This window comes from Agelaius tricolor, unplaced genomic scaffold, assembly GCF_023055355.1.
Source record: "Agelaius tricolor isolate 1412-34295 unplaced genomic scaffold, bAgeTri1.0.p SCAF_7, whole genome shotgun sequence".
NCBI classification, from domain to species: domain Eukaryota; kingdom Metazoa; phylum Chordata; class Aves; order Passeriformes; family Icteridae; genus Agelaius; species Agelaius tricolor.
Genome location: NW_027269267.1, coordinates 25,265,435 through 25,290,050, shown reverse-complemented (window position 1 = coordinate 25,290,050; position 24,616 = coordinate 25,265,435). Strand labels below are relative to the sequence as shown.

At 42.3% G+C, this 24,616-nt stretch overlaps 1 protein-coding gene across 8 annotated transcripts in view; it reads right to left on the bottom strand.

The window, feature by feature from the left end:
• Nucleotides 1-21,459, bottom strand: part of NAXD (NAD(P)HX dehydratase) — a 49,413-nt gene extending 27,954 nt beyond the window's left edge. The window contains exons 1-6 of one of the 8 annotated variants that reach the window (XR_011679725.1): nucleotides 20,538-21,083; nucleotides 19,313-19,893; nucleotides 17,738-18,109; nucleotides 14,179-14,329; nucleotides 13,071-13,116; nucleotides 11,332-11,420 (exon numbers count right to left, since the gene is read on the bottom strand). Coding sequence is in view for 7 of the 8 variants with exons in the window: in XM_071430603.1 (XP_071286704.1) it covers nucleotides 11,332-11,420; nucleotides 13,071-13,116; nucleotides 14,179-14,329; nucleotides 17,738-18,109; nucleotides 19,313-19,893; nucleotides 20,538-20,593 (1,295 nt within the window). In the remaining variant the exon portion in view is untranslated. The other 7 variants (XM_071430604.1, XM_071430605.1, XM_071430603.1 and 4 more) reach the window with 7 other exon arrangements.
• Between the last annotated feature and the right edge of the window lie 3,157 nt (nucleotides 21,460-24,616).

The window sequence follows — 24,616 nt, the reverse complement described above, 5'->3', positions numbered from 1 at the left end:
AGCTCCCTCCCTCCTCATCTACCTCTCGTGGAAACCAGCTTGAGAACTGTTCAACAGCTCCCTTTTATTTTTATTTATCTCTGTACCATCACCTATCAGTTTATGATGTAGATAGAAGCTGGAAATAAAAATGATTCAAGAAATAGCTAAAGCACTATTAAAAAAAAAAAAAGGAAAAAGGACAGGTCTTTAATATGTGGTAGGTTGAACGTGTGAAAAACCACCTGCAAATCAAACTCTAATAAAACATCATCATTTCTGAATGCAGACTTTTCTTTGTTCACATACTGAACTTATTTTATCTTTGAAGAGCAATATATATCTCAATATACATATACCATGTAGTTGTAAGAACACTGCAACTTCTAGATATATAAGGATGTCTGGACTCAACATACCTTTGGATAGTAGAAGCCAAATACACTTAAAAAAAACCTTCATTAAACATAAGCTAAGAATAGAGCCACAGGTATTATCATAAATGCTCTGCTCTTCTACAAATATCTTATGCAAATAATCTAGCCATAAAAAAGTTTGTCAATTTATTTATATTCAGGATTGAAATAAGATAGTTTTGTCTAAAACTCAATTGATAATGTGCACTTTTCAAAACAAAGCCATCTCTTGGGAAATAAACAGTCCAATATTAAGCCACTCCTGCACACTTTGCCTCTGGTAATAATAAAAACCTACTGTGGAGCTTTTCATCTTCCAAGCATCTTACAAACATTATGTTCGACTCCTTTGCAATGTCACATCAAGAAACAATCCAAGATATGAAGGGTCAAGAGATTAAAAATGGTAATAATGACTACTACATTGCAAAATCAGCTATAAAACCATGCTGTAAATAACTGATGGATTTTATATCTTCATCAAGAAAACAGAATAATACTGTCTCTCAACAGCACCGTGCCAGCTTCATTTCAGGACACTGGATGTTCACAATAGCTGTGCTACACAGCTATAGACACTGCAGCAATATCCTGCTCCTACAACTGCTCTGGAAGTGGAAGGGCTGTTGTGTTATCTCCAGTTTATGTCCACACATGCACATCAAACCAGCAGCATTTTAAAGCTGATAGGGTACAAATGATCAACAAGCAGCTTCAGGCAGGGGTAAACCTTGAATGTTCCTGACCATGGGATTTAGCACAAAGGCAGAATTCCTCTAGCTCTTACCAGCTACAGTCTACACACGATGTTTGAACACACCCAGAAAAGCTCTCTGACTCTGAGATCAGATGGCCTCTGCACTCTCAGGCTCCCAAACAAAGCTGAACCTGCCTGTTGGGCACAGTTTCTGGACCATGGGAATTCCTCATCAGTGGAAAAGTGGCTGGAAGAGGCTAGCTGGCATGGGTCAAAATCCTTGCTAAGGATCATTTGGATAATTTGCCTGTACAGGTAATTGTGCCTGGGTACTGAGGAATAAATATTTCTTGGCAGTATTTAGTTTATCATTACAGAAAAAATCAATGCATGTTCTTGTTTGCCTGTGGATCAAAACTAGACAGAAATGTCTCTGGGAAAAGCTACTTTGGAGGCACCAGGATAGAATGCCAGGTCCTCAGCTGCTCTCGGTGCGCTGTGCTCACACAGAGAACAGAGTTAACCTCCTCTGTCATGTCATGCCAATTTCTCTGCCTGGTTACTAACCTGACCTCAAGCATCTCCTTTTACTTATGACCTCCACTGCCCAAGACATTGAAACAATAACTGAAATTAGCACTGTATTTAAAAAAACCCCAATATCTCTCTAGAAAGATACAAGGTATGAAGAAGATTTCCCCTTGATCAAAAGAGATGTGATCTTCAAGCTTTGACAGAAAGTAATCAAGTAAGCAAGAATCACTATTGTCTTTAGAAGTGCAGAGCCATATGATAATATATCCAACTTGATTTTTTTTCCAAAAGAGATATCATAAATGCAATACCCCCACTCTAAAGCACAAAGTGAATAATAATATAAAGAGGAGCAAGAAAATTTCTTAAGGCCAGGAGAAAACAGTATTTCAATTTCTAAGAAGAGGGTGAAAACCTTTAAGAGAGACTTTGATTAAATAAAAATCTGGGATTTTCCAAAATAAAGCAAGTTGTTTTGGAAGGTGATAGGGAAAGACTTTGGGAACTAGTCTGGCTTTCCCCTAATACAAAAATACAAACTCTGCACCATGAACATACACAACAGGAATAATTGGGAAGCTGAATCCTAGCAGTAACACCTGTAAACATGGAGAGTGAACTACAGTACCATTGTGCAAATGTGTGCAAAAAAAGATTCTAGTGACAAAGCACACCAGGGAATAAATGGGGAATGAAGAGATCTCCAACAGCTACTTCCAGTCAATCACTAGGTGTTATGTGACATGTTATCAGATGCCATTCTGATGAAAATCTAGATTATGACAACTCACTGTTGTCCAATCAAGCAACTAAGCAACACACCTCCAAACTCCCAAACACTTCCTCAAAACCTTAGCTTGTTTGCAAAGCAACCAATAAACCTCAGACTGCACACATTAAAGAACTATCACAGGGTAAACACATAAATAACACCTGCAAGACAACAGAATAACTAATAAGAAAAACTGAAGGAGCTTCTGTAATTTGTGTCATATCTGTGAAGCTGTGCAGGTAAGAGAGAGTCTAAAGCTAATGTCAGCAATCACAGAATCACAAATTGTCCAGTAGTCAGATCAAGCAGACAGAGGGGGTTCCATGGAGGCACACGAGGGAAAAGGACACCAGAGATGGGGTCTGATCAGCTTTCCTTGGTTGTTAAGGAGAGGCTGAGATGACTGATGATCTCTGGGGAAGGCAGACACAACACCTTTATCATCTGCTGTCCCTGAAGCTGCTGGGTAGACAGGAGCTACCAGATATGGTGCTCAGTATCTTGCATGTTTATCTCTTTCCTCTTTTCTCAGCTTCTAGAATGTATTGAGGAAACTACTTTCCATGGAAAAATAGACAAGGATTCTTCAAATTAAACATCATTGAGTCTCTAAAATGGTGAGGACAAATTTTCTTTATAAATTATTAGTGGCTTTAGGTAACTTTTGCCACATTAACCTCATGAAGTTCAAGGAGTGCAAGGTGCTGCACCTGGACTGGGCCAATTCTAGATATGAGTACAGACTGGGTGAAGCCATTGGGGGCAGCCTTGAGGGGAAGAGCTAATAAAGAAAGAAGAACTAAGTTAAGCTTTTATAAGCTTATCTTCAGAACTCTTCTATATTTCACTATGGCACAATGAAAATTATCCTAAAACACAGTTCTGTAGATCTTCATCTTAGGGAAAGCTTGATGTAATAATCTTTCCAAAAACAGACAAAAAACCAAAACCTCATAATATTAAAAAAAAAAAAACCCAAGAAATCCCCAGCAAACACCAAAGATGGTGGGTACTGCCCTAATATCACCCACAGTTGCTATCTTCTGGAGCTGTTTGTATCAGATACCTGACAGGTGCCATCTGCTTGAAAGTCTGCTCTAGGTTGGTCACTGCCCAGAGTGAGGGACACTTGACAGCTAGGACCTGAAACACCACTCCCATCCCCAGCTCTCTGAAGAAATAAAATTTTGTTCTATGCTGCATTTTATTCAAAGACTGGCTTTTACCAAATGATCAAAAGCCACCAAGCAACAGCTTTAAATAATCATAGAAAGCTCTAAACACTGCAGCTTTCCCCATTCAGGATGAATGACAGTTTCTGTCACTGCTTTCTGGAGGAGGGAAAGGAACAAGAGATAAGGTGCAGCCTTGTCAAATTTTACATGGAAACAAGAAAATGTGAAGCAAAGTCAGCAAGGGTATAACCAGGAGCTACAGAAATAGTAGATAAGCATGAATGACAGCACAAACAGGAGGCAGCAGGACTGCAGCTCTTCACATGGGTCTTAGGCAGAGCTGGTACTGCCTTAGCAATCAGAGATGGGGTTTGGACACCAGAAAATGCCAATCAGTGGGACCTCCTGCTAGAGAAGAACACGGGACAAAGCAAGACTGCTGTCACCTGATTGACTATGGGGCTCCTCACTGGAGAGGACATTATTCAAATTCTGCTTGTTATCTGTACACACTTGGTATGACTGAGGCAACTCCAAATGCATTAAGATGTACCACTGCACAAGCCTGTTTGTGCAAACTCAGACAAAGCCACACTAAGGGGGCAGTTTCATAGCAAACCTACAGACTTATCTTCAAAGATGGAAAAAGTTTCTGATCTGAGAATGAAAGAGTTTCAGTTTTGTTTGTCCAAACACTGCAGGTAATTATAATTAATGTGAATCAAATGTTAGAGCAGCTGACACTTGGAACTTTCATGTAATACAACACATCAAAAGAGCCAAAAATGGGACACAATGTGTAGCTCTAGAACTGAAGTAATTCTCTCAGAAAACTAATTGTTCCAAATTGTGGTAAACCTTGAGTGAGGTTTTCATTGGGATAATAAGATAGGGAGTGAAATTATCCTGGAAAGGATGGGTCAAAGAAATCAAAAGCAAACCCAAACAATGCAAAAAAATGTTGAGCATAAAATTAAACTAATTCTCTATTCTAAGAGTGGCTGTATTTGCCAATGTTCTTTGCCAAATCATCTTTCTCAAACAAATTTCCAGAAGCCCAAGGGCTTCAGGGAGCTTCTTTCAGTCCCATGAACAGAACTAGAGATAATAGCTTCTTCTAGAGAAGCTCATTGAGCCTATTATCAACTCTTGTGTCTCTCACCAAGCACCTCAGTCAGGTAGAGCCAATTACAGAGACAACATGCTGGCATGAAGCTGTCTGGATGCAATTAGAGAACAAAAAGAGATACGTGTATTAAATTAGGATTAGCATATTAAAATGCCCCCCCAAAACGTTTGGAAGACAAGAGAGTCTTTATTTTCACCTAACAGGCTGTTTAAATCTTTAAATTGTGTACAATCCGTAAACACTGGGTAGACAATATGTATTTTCCAGCTACAATTTGATTAAATAACAGGGAAGAAAATGAAAGGGAAATAAAGACCTTAATGAGAGAGGGACTGAATTCTATTCAAATCAAGTCTTCTTTTCCAGACATTGAGTAAGTTAATTTAGACACCAGAAGTGAACCTGGTAGGCTTCTTCTGTTAGCAGCAGCAAGAACAGCAACCCATTATCCAGGAGCAACAGGGGTGTCACAAGTTCATAGGAAGGGACTGCTCTTAATGTGCAGATACCAGAATCTTGCTCCCTATTCTACCTTCAAGGCAGTAAAAGCATGAATGACCTATTGATGCAAACATTTAGAAAAAAATGCCATCTTGACCACATCGTTGTTTTGGGGTTTTTTTCATAATGACAATGATTGAAAGTGTTTTCTATAGCTGCTATTTCCACACCAGACTCTCACTTGGGTATCAGATGTTCTGCTACATCAGGAATTGGGTGGTCACACACCAGAGGCATTGGAGATAACAACAGCCTCTCTAACAATGAACCCAAATGCACTACACAAATGGGATCACCTCTCTTAAACAGAGCAGAGCCTCTTGCATCCTGTGAGAGAGCCCCAAAGGAGAAGAAGCTGTTGCCTGACTCTGTTTCCTGAGATTTCTCACCCAGACACGACTACAGCGCTGAAGGTCAACCTTATCTAGCCTTGTAAAGATACCACAGCTACCAACACAATCATTTTATGACCTGCATTTAGATATATACAAATACTTAAAGCAGTTGGAGGCTGTTTTGATCTCAAGGACAATACCATTGTGTATTATGACAATCCTCTCAAAAAGCACAATGATAACCAAATGTCTTGACCTCCTATTTTCAGAGCTCATGGAAGTGGTCTTGACCCATTATGCTTCCCACGAACGGAACTGATAAATACAATCTGGCTGATTTTTTTCAAATGGACAGCAGTCAACCAAATTTGTGACATTAAAAGCCATAGAATGAAGATGACAATGTAATCTCCCTCTGAAAGGAACACATTTTTAAATGTCCCTAGAAAAATAATGCCCCTTTTTTTTTAATTGTTAAAACCAGTAAATAAAGTGACAAGCTTTTATCACATTGGTAGCCCTTGCATTCAACCCTTAAGGCACAGATAATAGTTGAATACCCAGAAGGCTGGAGTGCTTCCAGTCAGCTGTGAACACATGAGAAGACAGGACAGGTCTCAACCTAAATATCTGCTTTGCTTATTGTCATCCAGGGAAAAAAGAGGGGGATCCTAAAACCTTCAAAAATAAACCCCAGGGATGCCTGCCTTCACTCAAACTCAAGAAAGACTGAACACCAAAGAAATTTGATCCCAGTTTCAAATCACAGCAGTATGGCAAGTATTCAGGAAGATAAATTTGGCCAGATCAAACTGGAGTACATCTACTTCTGACACATCAGAAAGCAGCAAGGACAGCAGCACTCCCTGCAGCAATGCTAAAAACCTTTGGCTACTTCTCACACTTTGAGGAGGTGACAAAACCTCTGCTGGAATCACATGGGACCTCTGCAACAACAGGAAGGAAAGGGACTATAGCATAGGGTGAATACACCTCCCTGCTTTTATTCACTCTGCAACACACAGCAAAGAAGGAGCAGTTTTTTGCCAAGGAGGATGGACACAGGAAACAGGTCCATAAGCAAGTTTTAGCCATGGCATTGCATGACAGAACAAGAAAGAGTTTAAATATATAAATTCTCTAAGTCAGCACATACAAACTGACCTTTATCTCCCTCTAAGTACTTGAGAAAAAAAAAAAGGACTTTTTTATGTGATTCCTAGCCAGGCTGATGTCTAAATGAGGCTTTGGAAGAAAGATCACAAAGTTTATATCTTCCTTCATCTTTGCTGCAGGTGTAATAGGGACCCAGCAGCCAAGTCACTTGTGAGACACCTTTTTGATTGTTGGAGGGGTCTCTGTTTATCCCCTGACTTTCCCTGGTGACAATAAGTCTGCACTTCTTCCAGCAGCTGATCCAAAAGTGAGGTTAATGCCAGCATTACACCAAAGTAGTGTTTAATAGCTATCCTTAGCTAACACAAATAAAAGGTATGAGCATCCTCCCATACTGCATCAATGCTTTTGCATCTCCTCTCCACATAATAAATTACAGGAGACCAAAAATATTAAGATTATTTCTGAGCCTTCTATAAGAGATTTGGCACTGATTCAGAGTGCTCAAGTAACTTATCAGGGCCTCAACTACCCATGATTCACATTCATAATTTTTTCAAATGCTCAAAACATAGACAAAAATCAATAAAGCTAGGTAAAATATGTTCCAGAAACCCTGATCTTCATTGAGTTTCTTCATTAAAGATAACTGGCCTCAACAAACAGTCCAGCCTCAAAAGTATTTTCTTCCCAATTATTCTTATTTCAAACTCAAAAGAATAATCTTTTCCAAAATGCAACCCAAAACCTGAACTCTGCAATTAACTCTAAGACTTCAAGTAATTCTGACAATCTTTCCTAGTCCACACAAACCCAGAGACATAACCAGCTAAGAGGAAGGTTTTAGTTCTAAATCCATGCCTTGTTCAAGGGTGGCTTTTCTGGTGGATAATGTAGAATTACATCACTTCTTTGGCACCACAAGAAATTAATGACCTCATTCTACTTCTCTGATAAAACCCTGGAGATCAAGGAGTATATTGATTGTTGACTTTACAAACTGTCTGATAACCAGCTTACAAGGGGGCTACTCAGTAGTAGCTGGCTCTTTTCAGGCCTACAGAGAAGAAAATCTCTGTACAATTATGAAAAGTCCCTGCAAAAGGGGAAAATAGCCCAATAGATTTATTCTGTCTTCTTTTAACATACAAGCACCTGGGCTCATACAGCTCATTTAGCTCTGTGATCACCTGCCTACCAGGACAAGATAAGGTAACCCAACACAGGTATCCAAGAAGTCTATTCAACCTGATTTGAGCCAGCTGCTAAAAACTCTTCTCTAGAAATGCAAGAAGGAAGTGTGCACACATCTACAGCAGAAATCCACACAGAGAACATCTGCAATAAAACTTAATAAAATGCCAAAGCTAGGTTTTATCTTGCCAGTATTTGTGAAGCATTTACAGTAGGAGCACATTAGCTGACAGAACAGGAAAGTGCAGCACAAACCTGAGGTAGCAGTGACAAGACCAAGGAGAGCAGATGTCACCAAGACTGGGTATATTCCACTATTCAAAGACCCCAACTTCTGCAATACACATTTTTTGCTTCTCCACAGGAAAGCAAGAAGTTGGACATCAAAAATATTGAACTGGTTACCTGGTCAATTTTTTAGTAATACCAGGTCCTTGTGGAAGGGGTCATAATGCATTTGACAGAATCCCTGAATAAAAAGGAAAAGTTACTATTGATAATACTGACTATTCACAGCCCCTAGACACTCTGCTTTCATTATTCTGCTCAGGTAGTGAGGGCACAGAGCCAGATGCTGAAGTTTCATTTTTCCAGATCCCAGGCTGCCACATGCAGTCCCAGCTCTCACATTCACTTACAGGGAATGAAGTCAAGAAACAAAAACCACAGAAAGTGGCGCTATGGGTGTCCCCAGCACGGAATGTCACACCCAAAGGATTCCTGGGATGGACTGCATGTGAGATCATGTGGAATTGCCCTGGCAATGCTGCAAGATGGATGTCCCTTTCCATAACCCTCCTTCTGCTATCCTGTTCAATCATTCTCACATAACATTCTCTGCATCCTTCAAGTGACAGACAGTTGCCAAAGACCTGAAACGCCCCAGTCCAACTTGTAACTCTCCCATGCCTTCACCAGTCATGCTGGCAAAGATCCACAACAGCAGCTCTAAGGAGCCAGAAGAGCTCAAGCACCCAGAGAGGGCAAGAAAAGAGCATTTTTTCCCCTTGAGGTGATCCCCTGTGAGGTGAAGGCAGTAGAGAAAGCAGTGGCAGCTAAGATGATAAAATGTCAGACTCCCAGCAGTACAAAATGGCAGCTGAACCCTGGCGAAGTGCCAAGCTGCTCAAACAGGGAGTTGAGCACACGAGGCCATAATTATGATTAGCATAATAAGAGAGTGGCACAACAGCTACCTAGTTACTCTGAAGGGTCATGGAGAACTCATAACAAAGCAGAGTTTTAAGGAGAGGCACAAAAGCAAACAATGGCATAGCTGCCGGTGGGTTTTACCCGGAGGTTCCCCCATGCGTGAAGCGCGGCCGGGAGGAAGCACAAAGGCTGTTTAAGGGATCAGGCTCTGAGTCAGGAGCAGCCGGCCATGCCCGCGGAACGCCAACGGCCCCACCACGTACAAAGGATCATATGAGCACTGTGACACTGAACACAAAGCACCTCACAAGGAAAATAGGCTGTTAGTGTAAATTTCAATAAAACCTGGGCTCAGTAGAGTCAATCAAGATTTTTTCCTTTCTAGCCAGAAAAGACTGTTTTCTCTTTCCCTCTGTCCCAGTTTGAGAATGAAGCAGAAGAGATAAAAATGGGAGATTTAATAAATAAAATCTGAACACTCAGATATTAGCATTTTTTTTCATTTTGAATGTCATGTAAACAATATTTACAGATCCATTGCATCATGCAATTAGCCCAGCTGTCTGCATGAAATTAATCAGAGTTTTAATAAAAGTATTAAATACTGAGTCACAGACTTAAAAGATATATGGACATGAAAATCTGCAGATTAACTATACTGTGTATGTCTAAAGGAACTCATAGACAGAGCAGAAGTTTAAAATCAAAAGTTCTCTTGACAGGTAAAAAGATCAGAGTTTTCACTGAAATCTGAATTCCACAGAAGACACTGAGAATCTGTGTAAAAAAAATCCCACTCTTACTTAGCAGGCCTGATCTGGTTCTTCATGAACAGAAAGTTTACTGTTAACCCTATTTTCAGTTCCCTTTTCCTCTGTGCTGCTTCTATATCTCCTATTAACATTTTCCATTACCAGACATCAAGAAGCACTGCATACACAAACCAAGCTTTTCCCAAGGCAAGATCAACTCGTCACCATACAAGATGATCACCTGCTGTACCTCAAGTGAAACACATCCAGACACCCCAAGTTAAATGCTAATATTGCCATTAGGCTTCTCCATTGCATTTGCTATCATATGATATCAGACAGAACATCAACAGAAGAGATGCTTTTTAGACTGAAGAGATAAACAGTCATACTGGTACAAACCCTACCCATCTCTCCTTGCTTTCAAACATCATTTTTATTTTGTCTGAAATCCATAAAGTTATGGGTTTCTTCTATCTTTGGGGAGTGGGGGAAAAAAGCAGCCAACAAAACACAACCCTCTTTAGCTGCCTTCCTTCTAAGCACCTCTGTCTCCAGCACCAGGAATGAAGCCCATCTTCAGAATGCAATAAACTTACAACTTCCAACACAGACATCCCCGTAAGGAAGACCACATTCTTGTTCTCAGACACCAAAATATTCCTACTGTCATAAATCCTTCCTGACAGCAACATCTGACAAACATGTTTTTAAATCATGCTTTTCCTACCCTCATCACAGCTTTGCTATGTACACCAATAGACTTTGACACGCACTGGTGTGAGCTAAGCTCACAGGCATACACTTAAGGCACACATCTTAATTCCAATTTGCAGTGCTCGTTGCAAACAATCATAACACCTAATTGAAACAAATTTATCCTATGAAAGTTCATCAATCAGTAACATATATCAGAACAGAAATTCAGAGAAGCACACACACACAGACACTGATTTTCCCAATTAGAGGACAGTCACATATTAAACTTTTCCTCTTCTTGTTAATTAAACCCTTATTTTATATAATTTTGGAATGTCTATTTATTCCCAAGAACAGGTGTGTATTTCAAGCAACATACTCATGAAGAAAAAAGAGAATTAGCATCTCTCTTGCCTTGTAATTTTACCTAGGTGTCTATATACACAGCAGTGAGAGGGAAACAGACACACTACTATTAAATACTATTAATACTGAAGAAGCAAGAGAACACACTCCACTCACATTTCAAATGCAGATTGCAAAATGCTGACTTGTAGTAATTTGTAGCTCTGGATCTTGCTACTGTTCACTGCTAAATGCATTACAACCACAGAACAGGTCAGAAAGAAGCAGAAAGAAAGATCTCTGCTTTTTACAACTTGTACTTTGACAGTCATGAAAATAAATTCACAGCTGACTGTCCCATATTAAATATTCAACTGGTCATAATGAAAGGACAAAGCCTGGAGTTTTTGTGATCTCCAGCTCATCCATCCAGTAACTCAGCAAAATAAATAACACAAACTAATCAATTATCAGACTGAAATATTAAAAATAGTAAGCCTGACTAGCTCATTTAAACAAACTGTAAGTCACTTACAGAACTGGATGAACAATCAGCTCTGGACTATATGATTTGATTACCGTTGCTGCATCTTTGGTACAAAATACATGGGATAAATCTGCACCCTAAAAAAGAAAATTTGCAAACAATATTATCAAATTTATACTTAATAATAACTTTATCATTCCAAAGATTACTCAACCAATAATTCAACTGAATTCTTTCTTCTTGATAGTTTAAACAAATTGTATTATGTTTCTTCTATTTTGGCATAGACTAGTATGAAATGTTCTGGTTTTTTTGTATCTAACTTCCAATATAATTTTTTTCTGTTTCTCATTAACAGGATGACTGAAAACACAAATCTCAAATTTTTATTCACTTGAGAAATGTTTCTCATCTGTAGATGAGCAAAGACTACAACGCCTCATGTACAAAAGACACGGATGAACATGAGTAAAACTACTTAAGAGAGCCATAATACTATTGTAACATACTTGAAAATAAAGCTATGGTGACCCATGAATACATTTCTAGTCCTACCATTTTTACTCAATGAGCCAAATTCATACATGAAAAAGGCTGGCTCAATTTTGGCAACACACCCTATGTTAAACAAACGTTAAAGCTGAAGAGTTGAGTCTCAAGCTTCTGCTACCAACTCAAAAAATCAGAACACACATAGAATTATATAAGCAGTGACCAGACCAGTGATCTTGTATTGGTCATGTATACTGAAATTTCCCAGTATCAAGGAAGTGTCTTCTCTGTTTTACTACTATACATTGAACATTTCAAGGCACTCTGACTGTTTATGTGCAGGTGTAATGGTCTGAAATTCAGTGACATTAGTAAGGAACCTCCTAGTATTGCCACTGGACTTGCACATAGTGGACAGAAAGCTGAGTGGCCTTGTGATTTTATAATAACATGGTTAAGTAACATCATTTCAGTTTCAAATCTTTGAGGGGTTGCATCCTGAGAGAAGAAGTGGTTGGAAGTATCTGGGATGGTTACCTGCATACTGAGAGAAATCTTCAAAAAGAAAAAACAGACACAATGAGCTGAAAGTACTGACACACTACATATAGCATTCTGAAAATCAGATGTATTAGGTAAGCATGACTTGGTTACATTTAAACAATCACCCTGTATTTATGTAGTCTGTTTAGCCATTTAATATGTCAATAAAATAAGGAAGTTCATGCTTCTAGGAAAAAAATCTTAGAAAGTACTTCTGCTGAAGATTAGAATGCAAATAAAATGTGCTATTAGAAATTACATGGAATTCCACCCACAATCTTTAAAATTACCACATATAAAAATTTTACTAGTGTAAAGTTTTAAATTTTGAAAGAAAGTTATTTCATTCAATACAGTTATCAGGTCCAGAAAAAATTTCCAAAGAACTCACTGTAGCACAAAAACGTAACTCTAAACAATAATCTAAGGTTATTTTATTGTTCACTTTTGGAGAAAATATTTCATCAAGGCTTGAAATTTCCTATCCAAGTCCCTGAAATTGTCGAATTTTGGAAATATTTCTAACTTCACCTTATACAGAGGAAGGAAACATGGTGAATGAAACACAGTAAATGACACATTTACGAAATATTTCTAGAAATTCTGAACTAAGGATTTTCTTTGCTTATGAGAAGACCTTCTAGAGCTCAAAGTTCATGTGAAATACAGAATGAATGCTATTTTAAAAATGACACCTAGGCAACAGAAATTATGAAAAGTTCATTTTGGACTTGTACAGAAGAACAACATACCACTTTGAGGGCTGTAATTGCAGCAAAATATGGTGCTCCAGTGTATCTAAAATGAAATAGAACTGAGGTTAGGAACCACAGTAATGAGATTAGATAATGATCTTTCATAGAAATATTTACACAGATCATGCCATAAACCAGCAAAATTTTCTCAAGTAGCAGAGGTAAAACTTCAGAGACAAACAAAACAAGAGCCAAAAACTGTTTGCAAGCTAAATATGGGATCTGTGACCTGGATCAATCCCATCTGGCATTAGATGCTTAACTGAAGTGCCTAAACTGTGATTCCAGTTGCCCTAAATTCTCTTTTCATAAAGACTGAAGAGAGAGACATGAACACAATCACCCTCCAAAAGTTCTTACTTCAACCAAGAGGTGAGAACCTATGACCATTAGCTTCTAACTCCTGGGTATTCAACCCAGCTACAAGACAGCATCTTTTTGCTCTTTATGGAATGTTTATTAACAGCAGATGTCCAACAGTAGATATCTCTTAAAGGAGAAAGATGTCATCTCTCTTTCAAAAGGGGAAAATGAAAAGAAGGAAGGTGTAGTGGCTTGTTCAAAGTATTGTGGACAATATTGGTTCTAGGTCAATACAGCATTTAACTGATTTATGCAGTACATTTTTTCTCCCCTGAAATAGGATATTTCCATTACTCCAGTACATAAAGCAAGAAATTGACAGAATCTACTAAACACCAATATTTATCAAAATAAAAAGCCCACAAGAAAACATAGCATAAGAAAATAAAGAGACACAGTTCTCGAGAAGGCAAAAAATCAGATGTGCCGCTGTCTTACTCTATTTATTCTAAAACCTCACCATGCAATGGGAAAAGACTAACAGCTTTTGGTGGTCAAAAAAGACAGAGAAGATAGACACAAACAGCATTTCAAGTTCCCATAACATTCAGTATAAAAACTTTGCAACACATCTGCAAGGTACCGTGTTCTTTCCTAAGTATACATGGTCATGATGATGGAGTCCTAAAGCTCTCTGGAAAACTGTGGTTTAAGTGTAAGGTGAGTTTGAATGGCTTCTCCAAGCAGTTATGATATCCTCAAGCTTTATCAGAAGCAAAAATCAAATTTCTATTTAACTTACTCTCGACATCCTCCAACAATGCCTATACGACCATCTTGACCTTTATGCTTTTTCCCTGTGAGAGGAGGGATAACATTGCGCACCAGCTGGAAAATATTCTCCATATCCTTCAGAGTGTGTGTTCTGTGCAGTGAAAAAGACCTCTCTATAACTGAAAGGAAGAAAATAAGTGTTACTTCAAAGAATGTTCTGCTTTAAACTACTGCCAAGCATTTCTTTTAAGCACTCATGTACACTAATAAAATCACACAAAGATACACAAAGTGACATACTTCTAAAATCCAAACACTTTGTCACTTAAAGGCCTTTAAAACAGTGAGTAACTAGGGAAGGTGATGATTATAAAAACGTATTCAGGGTCTGATGAAGAGAACATTCTCACTGACTGTTCACAGTCCTAATTTAGGGCTCAGGTACAGAAAGAAGCAACAACCCAAAATAGTTACATGAACATTTTGTAACTAGAAATACCTTCTTAGTTCAGCCTGAAATCAGTTCCATAATTAAACTCAACTGAAATAGGAACACTTAGTAAGGACTAAACACATCCACAGAGCAAGCACAAAGCAACTGAAACCAAATTTTAAATGTACACCCTACCTTATATTTCGCTTCCCCTTAAAGACTTCCACCTCTTAGCAGAATCAGGGCCTATCTCACTGCTTTGTTATTTTGGTAGGTGGCTACAAAGCATAGTGAAAGTCTTTCTGCAAAACTATAACCCAACACACTAGATGCAAACATCACAAATATCACACAAAGATCATTTTTAGCTATAACACATCTCCAGATCTCTGATGCAAAGCTACATGTCAAGCCACATACTAAAACAACTGCACACTCAGTAGACTATGTATCAAATTACTCTTTCCAAAGGCTACAAAAATTTAGAAGAAAAAGTTACTTCAACAATGACAACTAGAAAGAATCAAAACATTTACCTAACAAGGGAATAATGTAAGGATCACTACTTCTATCAACATGTTAACTATAAACTGCAGCAAATACACTAAAAGAGCAAGTTCTTAAAAGCTCATTACCTGTAAAATTTTGCTCAGAAGAGTCTTATTTGAATGCTAATATCAGTGTCCTAGACCATAGCCATAGCTTACTTTCTTTTGTACAGATCTTCTAAAAAGCTTTCAAGGAACTGCTACACATGTGTAACATAACTATGTAGAAAATAACTCCCATGATATTCCTTATTTTCAGCTGTACACAACTCAACAACCCAAACCCCGATTTCAAAATATAGAGGGGAGGAAAAAAGAAGGGAAAAAAAAAAAAAAAGAAAATTTCTCTTCCAGAAGTACTGGGCATAATAAGGGGAAAAATGTAATAAACAAGAAAATTCCAAATCTGTGTGCTATCAGCAAAATACATCTTCTTCTCTGTCTTTCACAGAATCTAAACCAGAAATGCTAATCTTCAGTAACAGTATGCTTTAGTCTTCAATAATGATAAATACTCTTGGCTGATCTTTTGCTTTTGAATACAAGCATCCCAGTCTTACTGAGAAACAAAAAAAAAGGGGGGGGGGGGGGTAAAAAAAGAAAGGAATGAAAATAAAAGAAAAAACCCACAACCTGTTCTGGATTACGGCCAAAATAGCATTGCAGTGACCCAGAGGAGAACAAAATCCTCAGCTCCTCTGGAAACAGGGCAGATTATTTTCTTTAAATCACACTTAACACAGTTGCTGTTTTCAACCACACAAAAATATTATGTAGCTTGGGACCCTTAAACTGCAGTGTTGCTAAGAAGGCCTTTTGTTTATTTGCTGCTGGTTCTTGTTCATGTGTGAATATAAAATGACTACATAATAAATGGAGAGAAATCAGAGAATTATGCAAAAAGCCATTCTTAATATAGCCCTACTCTACCTACCGAATCACTGTGGCATATTCAGCTCTTAACAAATTAAATCTTAATTCCTTAAAAGATATGTTGCCTGAAGCATTATACTCACATTTTAGCATAAACACTTTTTACACCCTTTCCAATTAGAAGATTAGAATCTCAAATTGCTCTTGCTACAGTTAAATAAATAAAATGCATTTTTGCATAGCGCAATATGCCTGTACACCTATATGATGAAATCCAACAAGACAAACTGAACCTCAGTTTCAGGTTGCTACACATAATTAAGCTTTTCAGGAAAAAACTTTCAGAAGTAATGGTAAGGCCTTGTAGGTAGGTACTTCAACCCCAGTCTAGAACCTTAAATAATTTCCTATGGGTTTTTCTAAAGCACACTAGTTTTCCTTAATTTTAAAAGTAAGAACATTTGAAACACTGTATCCATTCATATCCCATAAATTATCTACAAAAGTCTGCTGCCACCAGGAAATCCTACACACCAGCTATCCACTCAAGGAACACAACCAGATCTGCCAGCCTAAACCCTCAACAGGCCTAACCACCAAGTCTGCCATACATTTTACAGGGAAAGAATAACTAACACACAACTGAAAGGACCTCTCAGGACTCAGGGAATGCCCCTTAGGATCTGGCATGCCAGATTATTATTCAGCACTGATGCTGGCTGCTTCCTTTTTTTTTTTTCCTCTTTTCAAACTACATTTTTTTCCTTCCAAGCACTGTGAAAATCAGAATTAGAACAGAATAAGAGTTTTTGCATTTCCACATGGCAGGCTATAGTCACTAAGCCCCAGTCTGACTCTTATTTCCAGCACTGATGGAATATCCCTGATTTTCTCCTGCCCAGGCAGTCTACCTCCAGGTACAAAGAGACCATGATGAAGATAAATGCCACAGGCACACAGATCCCAAGAAGTTTGTTAATGATTGCTACCATCAGCTTCTGGCCCACACATGAGGTACAGAAAGAAGTTTGTGCATAAATACCAATTCTTGAGATACTGCTTTGCCTTTTACTTAAAAAAAATTCAGATGCCCATAGAATTTATAGAGCTGGTGTAGAAAAAAAAAACATAAGCAAATATTTTCATCTTCTATTACACCTACTACAAGAATACAATATTTAATTTATAAGATTCAGAATTTTGTTGCAAATAAATTTATTTTAAAGAAGCTAGATCTTAACATCTGACTTACTTCAGCGTAGGAAAAACTCCACTCTTTCCCAGCCCTGAAAAAACACATGCATAGCCTTAACTTCATATATTGGGTTATGCTTGGTAACTTCAAGCAGAACAGCAGCAATATTTCTGCTACAGAGTAACTCACGTTTCCAGATTGCTTCCAGCAACTCTCCTACCTGCCTTTTACATATATAACTCCTCCTCACTTCACTGTACAGAGACATGAATGTGGAAAGAATTTCCCAAGGTTTACAGGGTTCCAAAGGTATAATTTTGCTCATGAAAATTTGTTATAACTAATGTACCTGTATTAAGTAATCAGTACAATGGTACGAATAATGATTTAATTTCATTCGACATCAGACAAACACCTTCACCACAGTATTAAATAATTCCAATTAGCTTTTATTTTCAAAAGCTGCTTACTACCAGTGCTTTCACACAGAAGTTTTAAAAAGTACCCTAGCTTTTATTTATGCTGTAGAAGGAAGTACCTATCGGTGGAGAAAGTGTTGCTGTCATAGCATTATAATTAAAGTTATCCGCATATGAACGATGGTTCGCTCTCCGAGGTGGACTTGTTGGTATAGATTGTGACCTCTGTGATACCGAAGAAGAAATTCCAGCCAACATCTGTCCCAACATCTGTAACATCTGGAGTTCTCGAGCATGCTCCGCTTCCCGACGCTTGTCCTCAATTTTGAGCCTCTGCTCTTCGAATCTGTAAAATTTCTCATCTGTATCCATGCTCTGCTGCAGGAATTTTTCCATCATTTTATCCAATGTCAAATTGGTATGGCGTTTTTTTGATCTTTTGGGCTGATTGAGAGGTGGGGTAATAGTTGGAGCACTGACTTCTTTAAAGCCTAAAGCAAGGAAAGAATCTATTATTTTTCTGATGGAAAACAATTTTCTAAGAGGAAAGCAGCAAAAATTCTCCCTACAAGAGGTGACCTAACATCTCACAATGCATTAGGTTACACTTTCCCAATGTGAGCTGTATTTATGTGAGATAAACAGTACACTTCTTTCAGAGTACCAAAGCAAACCCACAAACTTCTACCAAGCTGCAAGGGTAACACAAAAATCACAGAGCCATTTTTTAATTGTTGTAGTACTAAACTTCAACAATGGGAGTCTTTTTCATCTTCTAAAAAGGTTTAAGTGAAGGTTATTAAATAGTATAGCCTCATTTGTCTATTGCAGATAATTACATTAATCTAAATTGAGTTTCAGTCTGTTGGCATTCTAGATTTGCATTTCAAAAGAACATTAGTGTAAACAACTCTTTGATGGGGTTTAAATGTAAAAAGAAGGTTGCTTAAACGTCAACCAATCGGCTGATTCTTAAGTCATGTCAACTTCTGAAGACAGGTTCATGTTTTTATTAAAAATCCTGCATTAATCTAGACTGAAAACAAACAAGCAACATTTCTCCCGCCGCTCCACAATACAAATGTGGAGGGTAAAGAACGCTCAGGGAAAGGACAGGCTTTATCAAAGTGCTGTTTCTGTCCGCAAGCCGGTAAAGTTAGAAACAGTGTTTCTGAAACAACCCGTGCAATTTATTAGGCAAAAGCTCTCCCGTAGCTTTCTGGCCCAGCTGCAACAATAAGGAGAGTTTTCAGGTATTATCGTCATCATCGTTTTAATACAGATTAGCAAAACTGCACTCAGTCTGCAGGGAACAGGCAAACACTCCAGCGAGAAGGATGCTTATTTTCTTGTACAATGCTACCTGACACTTTGTCTCGATAATCTCTGCGCTAGTTTTCCATGGGTTTCCCATTGACAAATACCGGTAAAAACTCACTAGGGTCCCTGTCTGCAGCATCTCCCCCTCCCCAGTATGCAGCACTTGCAGCACCCGCAGCAGCCCGCTCCCCAGTTCACGGGGACGCGCAAGGTGCAAGAGCGGGGGGAAGCACGGGCGGGTTTCGGAGCGCCAAGGACGGGGCAGGAGGCAGCAGGATAAGGAAAAAGCCACTCAGAAGCGCCGGCAGTCGGGCTGCGAGAGCCCGCGGGGTGAGGGGAGGACACCCGGCGCCGGGAGCCCGCAGCGTACTCACCGTCACCCGGCGGCACGGGGATGGCGAAGGACGGGCACTCCACCTTGATGGGGTGGTCGGCGTAGGAAGAGCACTCGCCGGAATCCTCGGTGAAGTTGTCCCGGGGGGACTCCGGCCCGGCGTCCTCGTCCAGCTCGGCGTCCAGCGAGCGGCTGTTGTGCGGCGTGCCCGGCGTGGGCGGCGCGGCCAGCGGCCCCGCGGGCGGCTGGGCGCCGTCGGGCGGCGGGACCAGCGGCTCGGGGCCGCCGTCGGGGCCCCCCCGGCAGCTGAGGATCCGGTCCATCTCGTCGTAGTACTTGCATATCTTGCGGGCGTGCCCGTTCTTCTTCAGCCCGTCCCGGGCCTGGTAGTACTGCCGCTTGAGGCCCTTGATGCGGATGCGGCACTGCTCGGGGGTGCGCTCGAAGCCCAGCTCGGCCAGGCGGCACGCCACGTCCCGGTACACATGGCTGTTCCGAAAGTTGCCGTCCAGCGCCGACTGCACGTCCGCCTCGCCCCAGATCTCCAGCAGCGCCCGCGTCTCCAGATCCGACCACAGGAAGCCCCGCGTGTTCGTAATCATCCTTGGCCGGCCGGGGTCACTGCAATGGCCGCGCACCGGGGAGAGGGAAGGAGGGAGGGAGGGAGAGAGGGAGGGACGGAGGGGGCGGAGGAGGGCGGCGGGGAGGAGGGAGGGGGTTTAATGCCCGCACGCGGCTCTCCCAGGGGGCGCCTACGCCAGCCCCGGCGCGGCGGGAAGCGGCGGAGAGCCGGGCCCCGGGACCCGCATCCCGGGCCGCCGCCGCCGCCGCTCGCAGCCCGCACGCACGCGAACAAAACTTTCCAGGCGCCGCTTTGAGCTGCGGGCACCTGCAACAAGAGGGGTAGTGAGGTGGCAAAAAAAAAAAAAAGAAAAAGGAAAAAAGCCTCTTCCCCTTGACTCGCTCCCTCCGAAAACGATGATGATAAATAAAAAAATAAACAAGCAGGCACCCGGCGCGGAGCCGCGGTCCTCTCCTCCCCCCCTCTCAGGCAGTCATTCGTGCGCTGCCGCTCCCCTGCCCCGGGCTCCGTTGGGAGCGACAGGACGACGGTGCTGGCTGGACTTGGAGGCTCTGCTCATCACAGTGCGCCTGCCTCCCTCCCTTCCTTCTCCTCCCTCCCTCCCCGCCGCAGTGGAGCGCGATCCCTACACACACACACACCCACACATACACAGGGCGCTGCAGCTCCGCTCGGCGCCTACCTCACCCCCGCGCACCGCCGTGCCGGGCCGCGCCGCGCCAGCGCGGGCAGCGACATCGCTGCGCCCCGGCCGCCGTGTCACCGAGCCGGGGCGGGCGGGCTCCCCCCGCACCCCGCACCGGCGCACAGACGCGCGGCAGCGCTGCCCCTGCAGGCCGCCACCACAGCCGCGCCGCAGCCGGCGCCGCCCGCAGGCCCGCGGGGAGCCGGCAGCCGCTGCCCTCGGCAGACCCTGCGGCGGTGCCGGGGGTCGGGTCTGCGAGCGTTTCCCCCGCCCCCGGCCGTCCCTCCGCGGAGCAGGTGAGCGGCCCGGCCGGCCCCCGCGGCAGGCGGGGGTGGGCTGCATCGCGCTGGGCCCCGCTGTCGCCCCTTCGCTTTGGTTTCGCTCTCCGGCAGGAGCGTCACACGAGGCCGCCACCGCCTCCCTCCCGCCTCGGCCCAGCCCCCGGCGGGGCTGCCCGGCCCGGCAACCTTTCCTTCGTGGGGAGCACGCACCGGGCCGACCGCCCGGGGCTCCGGCAGCACCCGGTGCCCACCCGGCCCCGCCTCCCGCCCGGGCCGGCGCTCGGAGGTTTGTACCTTCGTCACGCCGCAGCCAGAGGGCCGCGGCCAGTGCGGCCAAGGCGATGGCAGCGCCCCGTCCCCACATCCTGGCGGGGACAAGGCAGCGCCGCTCCGCTCTTACCTCGGCCCAGCGCGGGGCTCCGCACAGCCGCTGCCCAGCGCGCACAGCTCATCGGCGCGGCTTCCGCCTCCGCTCCGCTCCGCGCCGCCGGGGCCGGGCAGGGCTCCGCGGGCGGGCGCGCCCTCCTGGCACCGCTCCGCGCCTCCCCGCGGGCCGCCCGCGCCGCCGTCCAGCGCTGTGTGTTAGGGCTCGGTTCGGCCCGGGAGGGGAGAGCTTGGAGAGCCTGGCCCGGCCAAAGCCTGGCACTTTGGGGCTGTCTTCCCGGCCCTTTAATTGGCAGCTCTTAAAAACTCCCAGGAATTTACCATTTATTGTTTCACGCTCTCACCATCCCTCACCTCGCCAGGTGTTTCTTAGAAAACTCCTCATTTGCAATTATGATTTGCTTCTAAGGTGGTATTTCTATACATCATTTCCCCCTATACACCGCAGTTGCCCTATACTCCACTGGTGAGGCCACACCTCAAGTACTGTGTCCAGTTCTGGGCTCCTCAGTCCATAAAGGACGCTTGAGGTGCTGGAGCAAGTCCAGAGGAAGGAAACAAAGCTGGTCTAGAACACTAGTCCTGTGAGGAGCAGGCATTTTTAAACTCGGAGAAAAGGAGGCTCAGGAGAGACCTTATCACTTTACAACTACCTGAAAGGAGGCTGTAGTCACATGGGGGTCAGCCTCTTCTCCCAGGTGACCAGTGACAGGACAAGGGGACATGGTCTTACACTGGGCCAGGGGGTTGTACACGTTGTACATCGGGAGGTTGTACATCAGTAGGAATTTCATCACAGAAAGGGTGCTTAGACTTTGGAATAGGCTGCCCAGGGAGGTGGTGGAACCACCATCTCTGGAGATGGTTAAGGAAAGACTGGATATGGCAGTTAGTGCTGTAGTCCAGTTGACATGTGTGATCCTGTGATTTTATAGCAGCCTTCCAGTATTATTTTCTTTAAAACACAACAGAGCTGGTGAAACTACCATCTGATGTTCACCTCAGCTCCTATGACACCTGCTTAATCTACACAATGAATCAAAATGCAGTGTCACCCAGGAGAAATTTAAGATTATATGCATGAGAAATCTGAAACATTTTTTTAAAAGCTCTAAACAGCTGTAATTTCTGCTCTAGACTCCTGGGTATTTCAAGAAAGAGTGTTGTTATTAACTCATAAAAGCTTGTAGCCTAACTGGCAGTAAAATGTCAGTGTTTCAATTAATACTTGGAAGGGGTGAAGACAGACAACATTTTCCTTTACTGCCCTTTGTTTGACCAGCTGTGGTCAAACAGACCTGCTGGTGTTACCTGGACCAAACCCAAGCACGAGATATTTATGCCTTTCAGCTACAGAAGCTGTTGTTTGAAGCAGCCATGCTGTGTGCAAAGTAGGAGACAGACAACCTGAACTTTTAGTGACCCAGGTTGATCAGTAACCCGTGTTCCGGAGCAGGACCTTGGATACCTGATGACTTCACTGTCAAGTATTAACTTGTTTGTTGAAAAGTTGTTCTTCTATAGGTCCCGGTATCTGGTATGATTTTAAAGCCAATACCAAGTCAGTGAAATTTTCCCTTCATTCATTCAGCACAAGTAATGCTTTTTACCCTCTGATTATCTGAGTGGCAGTGCAAAAGATAGATTAAACAGACAATCACATTTAGTTTGCACATGAATTTTAACCCAGAAAAAAAATAGTTGAACACCGCATTTCATACACTCATGCTTTGATTCCAGCTGGAAGGATAATGAATGTGTAGATTCCCATAACTCCAGCACTGATTTAATGTCTGGAAGAGAGAGGGGGAAAGAATAGTGTGGATGTTTTTTTCATCCCATCAGGTGTCCCTACCAAAGGCATATCTTGTGCCCAACAAAAGACAGGAAGAAAGATATAATTGTAATGTTTTTTGCTGAATTCTCTGGTTTCCTTTGTAGCAGAGGTGGAAGGGAATTCTTCTGATGCTGCAGGCCCCTCAGAAGTTGTTTGTGGAGAACCCAATTCTCAATTTGTGTGTGGAAGAAAACCTAAGGGTGTCTGTGGGCTTCCCCTATGCCACAGTTCTTCAGCTTCTTATGCACAGCTTTGTTGTGCACAACAACTTTGTGTAACCACAGGAGAGTAAAACCTTTGAGCAAAATGTGTTGCCACTCCTCTGACATTCTCCTGCCCTGTATGTAACTTCTTCTAGTATAGTACTGGCTGCCATCTCCATACCTTGTACAGTGTAAATCCATAACTTCTGGGGCCACCTCTGAGTGCAGCAACAGCAATGCTACTTAACCAGCAGATGAGGCAGGGAAAAAGGGCCTTTAACAGAACTACAGAAGGTAGGAGGTGTATGAGGCAAAAGTTCACACTCCCACCAAAGAGGAAGAGAAAAAGCAGCTGCAAGAGGCACTTATTTCTTCAGGTGTATATTGTGCTTGTCCATTTTTTTTTTAATTGAGCTTTCTTTTCTGACAGTCCTGTCACTGTCTCTGCTTGTCTCTCTTACATGAAAGGAGGAATGACCCTGCAGAGTTCCATTTCCTTCTTTGTCAAAATCATTCTGGCTTCATTGCCTGTTGCTAGTCCCTACCACATCCTCAGTGTCTTTTCCCTCCTTCCCCAGCTCTTGATCTCAACCTTGAGTTCCAGCATTTTAACCCTTCCCTAGCTGCACTGTCAAGGCAGAATATCCTCCTCATTAGTGGATTAACTCTGTACCTCCCATGTTACACAAAAGAAAGGCATCAGTAGCCAGTCTGAGAATGTCCTACCACTGTCAAGGTAGACAAGAGCTTGTAGGATTGACTTTGTACTGCATGGCAGCAGCCACTGACAGCTGGTGCCTGCTGGGAATAAACAATATGGGGAGGGATGGACTGTAAACTAGATGTCCCTAAGTGGAGACCCCAAAATAGTGACCATTCAGGACCATCTTTTCTTCTGCAGGTTTCTGAATCTCTGTTGGCTCTTTGCTTCTGATGACTTGGCACCACTCAGCACTTCAGTCCTTTCCACCCATTTGGTAACTGTTGTGCAGCCCTGCCTACCAAAGCCATTCCATGGTGAATGTGGACAGCAGGTGTCAATAGCAGAGTTTGCAACATCCTTTGATTGCACTCTCTCCGCTCAAATAATTAACAGCCTGTACTGGAATCACCATTTAATATCATAAATATTGCAAACACATCCCTGTCAACATATGCATATTAATAATGGCAATAAGAGGTTTAAGCATACATGTGGAGAAAGGTAATGGAAGAACTCAGAAGTAATAAGTAGCTCTAATTGAAACTTCCCTTAAAATACCATCAAGGATTTCTTTGTTGTTTTAATGTGAATCTGGAAACACCTTTCATTGTGAAAAAGATAAAGGAAGTCTTAATTTCATTTGAATGATTACTTAGCTAAATTGCAGC